Genomic DNA, 12,436 nt, shown 5'->3' on the forward strand with positions numbered 1-12,436 from the left:
CATTGCAAATCACATAAAACAAAACAAATAGAGTCAGTTAGAAAAGAGCGATTACTATAAAACATCAATTACTAGTGCACTAATCACAGCGGAAGCTATTGCAGGAACAGCATTGTGGGTAATTTTTTTTACACATACAGTACATTTATCCTATGATAAAATCCACCTGTGCTTGATGCTGAAGGATTAATAAAAAAAGATGCAACACCACGACTTGCCAAGCCTCTCCAGCTTGCATGGAACACTACTGGCTGCCTTGGTTACAACCAGCCAATCAAGTCTCACCTCCTTATCTCCCTGCACTGGCTGTTTGACAGTATCAAAACTCGGGGTGTGTCCAACCAGCTGTGAATAGGGACAGCACTCCCTAACTTTCTCTCTGATCTGATGTGTGACAAAAACTAAAAAACAAATCCCTGTTGTAACAAATTACTGACTACTTCCATTCTATGTACCCGGCTTCCTTCAGAAATCCAAAAGCTGCTCTTATTAAAGGTTTAATTGCATCTGTCCCAGTCTGCACATATTTGAAGAAGAATCATCTTAGACTGGCTGAATTATATCAGATTTCCCAGGCTTAAGGCTAGCATGTACACAAGGGCGCCCCCTTGTGAGGGACTAGGTGCAGTATCCTGTAAACACAAAAACCCAGATTCTCCTCCTCCTCCAGTCAATGCAGCAAACCAACCTCACTACCACCAGTCACAGCTTTTCACCAGTATGAAAGGAAACATACAAAACTTGGTGTTCTCTCCTACGTTTTAAATTTTATTTTGCAGGTGATGTCATTTCCTGTTTTTTTCACCCCAGTCCCCTCTCAGTGAATCAGTAATAATTTGACGGCAGAGCCTACCTTGGGTGTACTGCTGGCGGCTGGGATCTGATGGGCGGGGCAGCTCAGGCTGGAGTTGGACCGGTTCGGGGAGGCGGCGCGGGACGAGGGTCGTGACCTCCAGCCCCGGTAGCGGAAGCTGGCCATGACCTGGGTGGTGCCTTCTGGGAGAATGAACTTCTCCCGCAGCTCCATGTTGGTGCGTCCTTTCGCTGAGAGGGGAAAGAGGGCGAGCGTGAGACCATTGCAACACGTTACCGTGGTTACCAAAACACACCAGGCAAAAACAAACAAACAAACTAAAAAACTCATTTCAAAATCACGAATGGATGAACCAGAAGTCGCTTCATTTGAAGAAAGCGGACTTTTTTGAAATGAAGAGCCGGGCGGCGGCGGTGGCGGTGGCAGACGTGACGCTGGGCGCACGCCGGGCGATGCGAATGACAGGCATGCAGGCTCACATCGAAGAGGCGCGATGAGGGCTCCGTCTCAAGCCCTCATTGGCTGCTCGCGAAATGGATGTTAAAAGAAACGCCATTCCACCGCTGCGCGCAAGCACACTGGCGAACACGCGCACACTCGCACCAAACGTACGTGCGTGCAAACTCTCGCACACGCTCACTTGGTCCGTCTGATCTGACAATCACACCAAGTGCTGAATTCCTACATGAATCTCACAATACCAACCTCCAATATGAATCTGCTTTAAAACAGTTCCCCAATTGTGACATCATTTGTAACACCCCATAGTGTAAACAACTGTTGAGGTAAAAAGATTCACTCCATTTGCACACACGTTTCCAACCAAACAGAAAACCAATCATGAAGCTATTCACAATTTGCGCTATACGGCAAGGATTAGCTAACCACAGAAATTACATACTGAGATAGTAATTAAGTAGCCAGCAAACAAACAAAAGAATTGTCCATCTACAAGCTTCAATAAAATGGTACTTGTAACTTAGTAACTAGCCTTTGCCTTGCCCACAAAATCTTGCCTAACTTCTGGCAACTGCAACTGAATTTTGATGTGCGATGCAGCCAAGATTTCAGTCTCGTTTTGAAATAACCAGGTCTGAAGTATCCAAAGACGTGAACATTAAGGGCTACTGTTGCAAAAGGTACCATTGTGCTATGCTAGTATGTGTATTTGGCTGGTTCCCGCAAGGTACTACATTTCAGTTTTTGGTCCCAATATTAAAAAGTTTAAAACCAGTGCTCTGAGATTACAGTGACTGCTATGTAGGACTGATTAAATATGCTATGCTACAGTAGAAAACCCTGTTTAGAGAAATACACACTCAGCAAGGCTTGCAGCAAGCAGAACACACAGCACAGAATGTGGTGAGAAAATTGCATGCTGGGAGAAAGTGGATTTAGATCCACGGTCGAGGTGGGGGTCCACAGCAAAAGACAGAGTGTGATGCAAATAAACACTGTGTGGTTCGTCTGGCACACCAGAGACAGAGAGAGCGTGAAGCTTGTTAGCAGGAGATGCAGTAAAAAGAAACACACACGCACACACACTCTCACGCGCAGGCACACGCAGATGCACACATACCACCAGGATGGAGCAGCGAGAGAAAGTGTGAGAGTTGCCAACCTATCGGAGACTGAGTAATCGAGGAGTTTGATTCCGAGCGCAACATTTTACTCCCGTGGTGGTGAACTAGGAGAGATGACATACAGCAGAGGGTTGTTCTCGTCACAAAGAAAGCAGGAGGAAATGGTCAGCAGGAAAAACAGAAAAACAGAAAAGAGAGAAATGCAGTTGGCACAAGACAGCAAGCTTTCACATCCAGCCAATCAGGACGCAGAGAGAATCAACCTCAACCTTACTGACACAGCACTATCTCTCTCTCTCTCTCTCTCTCTCGCACACACACGCATACACACAGCTGAATTCTGTGACCTCATAGTTATGGGACTTTTCAGGGATGCAAGAAAAACCTTCAGCAGCAATGCTCTGTTACTATAACAACACAAAGCATTCAGAATCCATTCACACGGCACATAATATAGTCTGCCCTACAAAAAGCACATATATCTCTTAGAGAAACAGTGGTCAGCCTCTCTTACTCTGATGAACCAATGCAGCTCAAATGCAATTTAAATAAAACTTACCATAGGATGCATAATACTGAACAGTAATTAAAAACCTTTTAATATGCAAAGAGCCATTTCAAGCATGAAGCCTGTTTTCTTAAATAAATGCCCTGTTGCTGTGTAAATTTGCCAAAGGCAAAGACAGACAGATAATATCACACCCAATTAGCGTGTTTGCAAAGGGAAAATGTATGTAAGTAACAGAAATGCAAACAAAAAAAAGCTGACAACCAGCAAGTACACAATTGCCATATGATGTAATTAAGATGATAGCTTGGTAGGGTAAAGTTATGGGGGGACGGGGTACCTCTGCAGGGGTCGTTCTTCACCAGGAACTCGTCGAGCGCCATCCAGCCGCCTCCGACCCGGACCATGACCGTGCTGCGCAGAATACGCACCAGCCGCAGCTGCTGGGAGTCTCCGAACTGAGGAAGAGGAGGAGGGAGAGGAAGGTGAGGCTTCGCACGGGCGGAAGCACTGTCTCGGAAAATGCCACTGTAACAAACGGCACCGCCTGAAGCACCGAGCTGCGCGGCCGGAGAAACGCGCCACCGCAACCGCAGGAAAGCCGGGACCGAGGGGCGTGTCCCCGGGACTCACGTTCATGCCGTTAAAAGCGCGAACACAAATCTGACGTTTCGATCTCCGTTTTACAGTCAAACTAGGGGACTGAGAGCCGGATTATTAAGCTTTTTTTAAATTAAACTCTCCCGCGGTGGACTGGCTTCCTTCTCTGGCTGCTCAGCTCAAGTGCTTCACTGGCGAGACAGAAATAAATGCTTCATTCCGTTTCATTCCCAAAGACAGATGGAAGATCAATCCAACTGGTTTAAATGCTTTTAGTGTGTCCTTCGGGCTCAGAGGCCACTTAAACATACATATTGTATGTTTAAGTATGCTTTTCCCTTTATAGTGTATGACAATAGAAGAATGAATTAATATAGATAATGTACAAATAGACATTGTCATTTACAGTATATTTTCATTGCTGACATACTAACAGGGTTTCTCATTCTGTCCACTGTAAAGCACATATGCTCTATTTTCAGTGAGGTGCAAACACACTCTAAATAAAAACCTGCTTTGTCCACAAAAAATATCCAATTTTTTTTCACTTAGAGTCACTAAATCAATGGGGCAAAACATAAATAGCTTACAACTGTTCCTTAAAGTAAGACAGAATATTTTACCTTTGTTGAATCTAGAAATTAAATTCTAGATTAAGTAAATATTTTGAATGACCAATGTTGTAATGTTACAGATCAATTATATTTACACCACTAGAGTGTGCTCCTGTACCACTTTTATCAAACAGAAGAAATATTTATGGCCAAAATGACAAAATAACAAATATTACACAATTTATACTCTTTATAAATATATACAATTTGTTTTTTTAGAGAATACAGAACAATTTTCTGTGGTGCTCAACCTATAATAATCACTGACTCTATGCATGCTAATTATCTTTCCCTATAGAACAACTGTACTTTCCTAATGGAAGTACATTTTTTGTTTTTGTAAGTTGCTCTGGATGAAAAAGGTATTTGTTAAATGTCTGTAATGTAATAATAATAATAGAAAGTCACCAAGTTGGATATGACCGTGGTAGATTGATTCCATACACAGCACAACAGTTATGACCTCATGCTTTCTGCATTATATAAATAATAATAAAAAAACAGAAATCCCCTGAAAACTCAACAATGTGAACACTGGGACTCTACCACTACCAGTCACCATATTCATAACGGATGCGTTGAGGACGATGCAGAACCGATGCGGCTAAACTCCAATGGGACACAAACAAACAAAATGGCGGATGGGTCTCACTGTTGCACTAACCAACCACGGTGTGATAACTATGACAACCACCACTTTGACTGATGAGTCCAACCTAAACATCTCACTAAACAGACATTTATTTATTTCTATTTTTCTGGGAGGGGCAAGGGGGGGTACCACACTGTTGCGGACATGATTTCCAGTAATGATACAATGTCACTGGTGATTAGAGAAAAGAGAGATGGGTTTTTTTTTTTTGGAGAATGGTGGGAGGAGTCATGACAAAAACGAGTATCGATTTACCAGGATACAGCTTTCCAAAACTGCAAGGTGTAGCTGGGGGATTAGACTGAGACTGTCCCTGTTTGCTATAGCCTCATCCACGACTACGGTGTCATGTAAGCACTGAACCAGACCAAACTGTCAAAAGAATCGTTTCAGGAGATATATGTAGTACTGAACTGACAACATTGTGGCTTCAATGACACAAAAGCATGGACAGGAATCACAACAACACAGCTGAAATTTTTTTTTTTTTGGGGAGGGTGGGGTGGGGGGTTGTTATTGGGGATTGGGACACAATCTACTCTTTCATACCCCCAAAAAGTTCCTTCAAATGTGCCTCTATGACCAGCGTTCACAATTCCTTTCCTTATGTACAGAAAGCACGTGACCAAGTGATTTCATGACAGCAGAATTTATGAGGTCTGAGCTCGAACATGCACAGGAGTCAGTGCTGGGTCTCGTCTTGACGCCAATTCATTAAAATTGTGTCAAAACTCGGGGCGGCAGGGGAAAGAAAGCAAATTGAATCAAATCAAAGCAAATTAAATATACAAAACAAAATGACAGGTATTCCAGCTTTGAAACTGCCATTAGTAGCATTTGGCGAACGTAAGGCACACAGACAGGCACTGCCAAGCAGGAGCACAGGTCAAAGGTCAATTCCAAAGCTGCCCAACAGTTACGCTGGAGCGAGGCCATGAGCATGTCTCTTTGAAATGGCACAGAATCACGTTATTCGTCATGATTTGAGCTGGCAACCCACAAGCAGATACATTATTCAGCATGGAGCAGAAACAGCAGCACTGGCATACACAAATCAGTACACTTTTTAATGCAGGTTACTTTTCATAAAACACTAAAACTGAACACTGAAATGCATAATTTCCTCATATTTATTCAGATATTTATTTATCTCTCTCTAAACCTTCAAGACTCTTTCTTTGAAGGTTCTACATGCACACTGCATAACACTCTCATGAGCACCAGCATAAACGTCAGCATAAACGTCGACAGAAATACAATATGCACATATCTGTCATAGGCGAACCAAGTATCCCATGCTATGACACAGGATAACCTATGATAATATATGCTGACTGGAATATTTGTATATAAGGTTATGCAGTGCTTATGAAGGGACTATACAGTTCTTATGTAGTTCTTTTCACAGAAAGTGTGGACCTATGGAAAGGGCAAAAGAAAGTACTGACGTGTGTAACTGGGCTTTATCCCCAGAGGACAGCCAGTGGACATCGCTTTCACACTGCAGCGTTCGAAGGAATGCTTTCTGTGCTGCTCGCTAAAGCCCAAAACGTGGGTGTCGGTTTACATCAGTGGTAACCAACCCTGTTCCTGGAGGTCTACCATCCTGTAGGTTTTCATTTTAACCCTAATTTGGCACGACTGGCTCGACTAACTAGCTGTTCAATGAGGTGTACTTTGTCAGGGGTGGCGTGAAAACATACAGGACGGTAGATCTCCAGGAAGACGGCTAGCTAACACTGGTTTATATCCTCGGAGCAGCAGCGCTTGGGTTTAAGGTGTAGCCATGACACCAGCGCGGTTGTCCCACGGCTGAAATGGGAAAGGTCACTCAGCCGATCCACGGGAGGCCAACACCGACAGGGCGTTCCCACGCCCGGCCAGTCCAAATCCCACACCCCGTTCCTGGAGATCTACCGTCCTATAGGTTTTCACTCCAACCCTAACAAAGCACACCTCACTCAACAGCTAGGGCTCAAACGCTTATTTTATCCGTCCTTGCTTCCTTTCCTAGTATGGAAGGTCAAATGGGTCAAAAATACTTTAAATTGACGTCTGGAATCATGCGTTGTCAACAAGTTGTCAACGTCTTTGCGCGTTCTCAGTGCGTGATTCCAGGCATCAATTTCACATATTTTTGACCCGTTGGCCTTCCTTAATAGGAAAGGGTGTAAGGAAAGGAAGCAAGGATGGATAAAGCAAACGATTGGAATGAGCCCCTAGAGATCTTGCGGAGTTGGCAATTATTAGAATCAGGTGTGCCAAATTAGGGTTGAAATGAAAGCCTACAGGATGGTAGATCTACGGGAATGGGGTCAGCCAGCCAGGCTGTAAAACCTTGACTCCCAGCCAGCCCCCTACCCACCCCCCCCACCCCTGAAAGTGGTTAAACACAGAAAGCATTCCTGAGGCCTAACCCTGCTTCTCATTTAGATCCTGAGCGACTCATTTGAGGAAATCTAAAAAAAGCTAAGCAGCTGAAAGTAAAAAAACAAAAAACAAAGGGAAAGAAAGGCAGCAGGACACCACTGACCACAGCCCCTCCCCACAGCGAGAACAAAAGGACATTTATATGTACCTGGTTTCCAAGGTAGAACTAATTAAGGGAGAAAAAACAAACAAAGGGGGAATGTTAGACTGTCACACAAAGGGAATCCATTAACACACATGTACCTGGACACTCTCCTAGCATCCATTAAATCACACCACATTGTACATCAATCCTGACTGAAGCAGACACTATTTACCTGCATGGAACCATAGCAGCTCAAACGGGTTTACATCACTGGTTACATCACTGATGCCACTGATAATTACCGAGTTCGCAATGACATCATGAGAAAATCATGTGATGTTAGCCAGTCTCCAAAAGCCTTTATCTGGTGAATTAGGATGTGTCCCTCAGGGGAATCACAATCAGGAACACGGCATCAACGCCGTATGAGGTCATTGCTTTTGGCACGGTCAAACAGGCACAGAGAGGTCCCGCTCAGAAGAGGTTTAGCAGAATGTGATGGGGAAAACAGCCAATTTTCCACAGGGTTGTCATTGTGCTCTTTAAAACAATTTTTTATCAGCCGAATACAAGTCACCTCCCCACGCTTTTCTGTTGCCGGCATTTTTCAGAGGTTACATCGCCAACTTCGAAAGCCCGCCAGCACTGTGACCGTTTATCGCTTGCGAAAAGCAACCCTCTTAACAAATACCTTCAGTTCTTGTTTGGCTGCCTAGCGTATAAATACAACTCTTATTTACAATCTGTTTCTGTTAGTTTGATTATGACTGAATGCACAAAGTCCGACAGGCGAGGTGTGAGGCCAGCTCGATGTCTGCCGTGGCGTCGGTGTCTTACCCTATATTTGTTGGCGCCGATTTGCTCCACCTGGAATCGTTTGGGACATTTGCATTTGGCCACTTGGCGAGTCACCTGTTCGGATCAATAAAATTCAAGAATGAGACACACACTCTTCAAGCAGCTCTTTGCCTTAAAGCTCAAACACGCTTTCTCCAGTCTCTGGCTGTTACGGCTGCTGGACGGCTCATCCTATTACAGCACTCCATGGTCCAGTATCGAAACCGGTGCCGAAGGCCGGCAGCCCAACAGGGTGCCGTCATTTTGGCTCTAGCTTTGCCCAGGGTTTAAGCTAGGTGCTCGCAAGTCCGCCCATTAAGCCTCACAGGAAGTGTGTTCCCCTGACTCATACCTGTGTGAGCTTGACTTGGTCAAATAAGAAGCAATGGCTGACAGTACATGCTTCAGAGGAGAGCGCATGGATGTCTGTGATCTTCAAAACTTATCCATAGCCGAGGTTTGCAGCAATTAAGAGAAATTGGGGAGAAAGGGGGGGAGGGGGAGCATCAACAAACGGGGATACCTCGTCTTCGATTTTGTCGGCGTCCGTAAGCGGCTTGTACGCGTCCTTGTTGGGGTGGAGAGCAGCGACAAACTCGTAGTAGTCGATGTAGCCGTCTCCGTCGCGGTCGAAGATGTCCGCCACCGCGCTCATTTCCAGGCGACTGGTCGGGAACTCTGGGGGGGCGACAGCAAGCAGAGAGAGCAGTGAGACAGGCTGTGGTGGCGTGCCGGCGGGGGGGGTCAGATTTTGGGGGTCGTGCGGGTCGCACACTCACTGGAGGACAGGATGCCGTCGATGAACTCCTGGCGGGTGACCTTGCCATCCTGGTCCTTGTCGATGCGGCGGAAGAAGTCCATGACCCGAGACTTCTTGTGGTTCATCCAGCGCATGTAGCGCTTCCTCCACACGTCAAAGTCAAAGTTGGCGAATTCTTTCAGCTGGAAACGGAGGAAAGACACGTTTATAGCTTGAGTCTTCACAGCCGCTGAGCAGTTGCCCAGAGAGAAGGATTTTCATTTCTCTCACATCATAATTATAAAAAGATGTTCATCGCCATTCACTTACTTATTCCCATTTTAACATTTAATATTTAATAACATATAGCTCCCTCTGCTCTTCAAATATAGATAATCTTAAATTTGGGGGAAGGAGGATTAAGAGAAGAGAGAATTTTCACCTTAGTACAGAGTGCTTCTTCAAGTGAAGCACTTTCAGTGGGAAGTTCCGGAAGGAACTCGTATAATGGGTGGTACAGCTCTCAGTGAAGAGAGCACTCTCTCAGTGAGCTAGAGTGCTCTCTCAGTGAGGTACAGCACTCTCTCAGTGAGGTACAGCGCTCTCTCAGTGAGGTACAGTGCTCTCTCAGTGAGGTACAGCGCTCTCTCAGTGAGGTAGAGGCTCTCTCAGGTGAGGGTTGGGGTTCTCGCCCGTACCTCCTCCAGGCGGTCCAGGGCGTCGTTGAGCTTCCGCCGTCTGTCCAGGGCCAGGAGCCAGACCTGCTGCCACTTGCTGACCAGCAGGTTGACCCGCGGGTTCTTCGTCTCGATGGGTGGCTGGGCGGCCGCTTGATACATGCCCTGCGTGGGAGACCGCTTCCCTGGAGGGGGACAACAGTAAAGTCACCCTGGGAAAAACAACCCGAACGCTGCGGGTAACTGTGGGTCGCCAGGTCATTCACCTGAACCGCTTCAGTTATAATCTAGTGGTATAAATAGCAGAGGCATAAGCTGTGCAGGTGACCCTGCCCAAGGTCTGCTAAGCACTTCAACAATCTCATGTGCCTGCAGGTAAGCATGACATTACATTACAGGCATTTAGCAGACACTCTTATGAAACCTACTTCTCTTTCCCAGAGGGAAATCTACTTCCTGTCTGAGCAGAACACCCATATTCCATCTGTCTGAGCACAAAACCTTCTTCCTGCCTGTGCAGGACACCCATATTCCACTTGGAGCAGGATAAAACCTACTTCCTGTCTGAGTATGGAACATTAACCTGTCAAGAGGGACACAAATCTCTCTCATGCGAATGGGACACCTACTGGCTGGGCGCCCTTTCTCCAGGATGGGGATGTGAGACTGGACGGGGGGCTCGGTCGTGGCCTTCCTCTTGTGCGTCTTGGTGATTTTGTCCACGTCGGGCTGCTTCCTGGTCATTTCCTCCATGAACGTCTGTTCGGGAAACAATGAGGGGGGGCGGGTGTGAACGAATGGGAGTTTATGAGACCATAGGAACCAATGTGGAGTACGATGTGCTTACTCGAAGGAGGACCTCCCTCTAAGTCTCGCATTCGCTGAAGGCACGCTGGGAGAGCCATACCTGGTGTTCGGCGATGAGGGCCTTGACTTCCTCGATCTCCTGGGGCAGGGCGTCCTTGTCCTTCTGGTTCAGGGTGGTCTCGGCCCACTGCAGCCAGCCCAGTAGGTTCTCCAGGAGGTCCAGCGTGGCCAGGAGCTCTTCCAGGGCCCCGCCCAGCCTGTGCAGGTGCTGCCGCGCCCACGCCTGGACCTGGCGAACAAGTCGAGTGCAGATTGAACTTCAACTCCCCCACACAGAACTTAACCTCCCACCCTAGAACTCTCACCCCCATAGAACACCCCCCCAACCCCAGAACTCTCACCCCCATAGAACCCCCCCACACAGAACTTAACACCCCCTCCCAGAACTCTCACCCTCTTCCACAAAACTCTCACCCCCACAGAGCTCCCACTGCTCCCCAAAGAACTCTCACACCCGCACACAGAACTCTCGCACCTCCAAAGAACTCCCCCCCCCCAGCCCCAAGAACTCACCCCCACAGAGTCTCACCCCACCCAAAGAACTCTCCCCACCACAGAACTCTCCCCCACAACCTCAAAAAATGTTAACTGCTGCTCAGCTAGTATGAAGAATATCTGGGCCAGAGATCTAACCTACTTCACGAGCACATTCCGGACATACCTGAGTGATCTCTGTGGATGGATCTAATGTGTAAATTAGTAGCCCTGGGTATCACATTATAAGTACAAACACTGCTAGGACACAGAGCTCCTCAGTGAGCTCCGTCTGCCATGCGGAACACAGTACTAGCGCCGTTCGTTGCGGCCCGGGAACGGGCGGCGTGACGCGCACTGACCTCTTCGAACCGCGCCTTGATGATGGTGTTCCAGTGCTTGATGGTGGTGATGGAGTCAGGGTGACAGATGGTCAGGATGGCCTCCCCCATGTTGGTGGCTTTGGTGAGAGCACCCCGCTTCTCCTCCAGCTTCTTCATGAACTCCTATAACACCGCCCGGAAAAAAAAATCAAAATTAAAAATCCAGTTCCCGTTTCACAGCCTCCGATGACCATAATCGCCCTTCAGTCTCCTGTCCAGGCTCATCACCGACCGACCCGCCAATCCCCTGCAAAAGCCGGTCGGCTTAATTAAGTGAAAATAAATCAGCTGTGATGAATAAAACGTGACGGTCGAGCGCTGAAAACTATTCTTCGGTTCAAACGTGACCTCATGCGTATGAGAAATATAATATTCTGGAGAAAGATTTGGCTTTGGCATGCCACTGCCTCAAGCACAATGAAAAAGGCCATGTATGGCATTTTAGAGGTTTCTCAGCTGGCAGGTCACTGATACGCACAGAAAAGCACAATCTGAAACAGACTCGGTGAATACGCTGCCTTACTGCTGGAGAACAGAATGAAAGGATGGATGTTTGCAGATAAAAGAGAGTTGGGCCAAAAATCGCTTCCAACCTGCGTGTGTCTGAACAAAGTCATTTCTCCAGAATGTGTCTGAGCATGTTAGAGCTACGTACACCCTGAGTGCTGTTCCACACACCCCCTCTGCTATTCACCATCAGTGCTGTTCACCCTCAGTGCTGTTCCACACACCCCCTCTGCTGTTCATCCTCACTGCTGTTCACCCTCAGTGCTGTTCCACACATCCTCTCTGCTGTTCATCCTCACAGCTGTTCACCCTCAGTGCTGTTCCACACACCCCCTCTGCTATTCACCATCAGTGCTGTTCACCCTCAGTGCTGTTCCACACACCCCCTCTGCTGTTCATCCTCACTGCTGTTCACCCTCAGTGCTGTTCCACACACCCCCTCTGCTATTCATCCTCACTGCTGTTCTACACACCCCCACTGCTGTTCATCCTCACTGCTGTTCACCCTCAGTGCTGTTCCACACACCTGCACTGCTGTTCCACACACTCCAACTGCTGCTGTTCCGCACACTCCCACTGCTGTTCTCTGTACTTCCTTTAAGCCTCTCTCATCAAATCTGAGAGTTCAATCTAACTAACCCCAGTGCAGGCTTGCCTTCTGCACAT

General features: G+C 47.0%; 1 protein-coding gene across 30 annotated transcripts in view; it reads right to left on the minus strand.

Annotated features, from left to right (window-relative positions):
• Positions 1 to 12,436, minus strand: part of dst (dystonin) — a 207,711-nt gene that overhangs the window by 4,143 nt on the left and 191,132 nt on the right. For 18 of the 30 annotated variants that reach the window (XM_064317863.1, XM_064317859.1, XM_064317867.1 and 15 more), the window contains 11 exons: positions 11,243 to 11,386; positions 10,447 to 10,635; positions 10,169 to 10,298; positions 9,561 to 9,724; positions 8,903 to 9,065; positions 8,647 to 8,801; positions 8,124 to 8,198; positions 7,350 to 7,367; positions 3,246 to 3,363; positions 2,394 to 2,501; positions 854 to 1,044 (listed from right to left, as the gene is read on the minus strand). In XM_064317863.1, the coding sequence (XP_064173933.1) occupies positions 854 to 1,044; positions 2,394 to 2,501; positions 3,246 to 3,363; positions 7,350 to 7,367; positions 8,124 to 8,198; positions 8,647 to 8,801; positions 8,903 to 9,065; positions 9,561 to 9,724; positions 10,169 to 10,298; positions 10,447 to 10,635; positions 11,243 to 11,386 (1,455 nt within the window). The remainder of the gene's footprint in view (positions 1 to 853; positions 1,045 to 2,393; positions 2,502 to 3,245; positions 3,364 to 7,349; positions 7,368 to 8,123; positions 8,199 to 8,646; positions 8,802 to 8,902; positions 9,066 to 9,560; positions 9,725 to 10,168; positions 10,299 to 10,446; positions 10,636 to 11,242; positions 11,387 to 12,436) is intronic. The other 12 variants (XM_064317870.1, XM_064317864.1, XM_064317858.1 and 9 more) reach the window with 3 other exon arrangements.

Source organism: Anguilla rostrata, chromosome 18, assembly GCF_018555375.3.
Source record: "Anguilla rostrata isolate EN2019 chromosome 18, ASM1855537v3, whole genome shotgun sequence".
In the NCBI taxonomy this organism is placed as follows: Eukaryota; Metazoa; Chordata; class Actinopteri; order Anguilliformes; family Anguillidae; genus Anguilla; species Anguilla rostrata.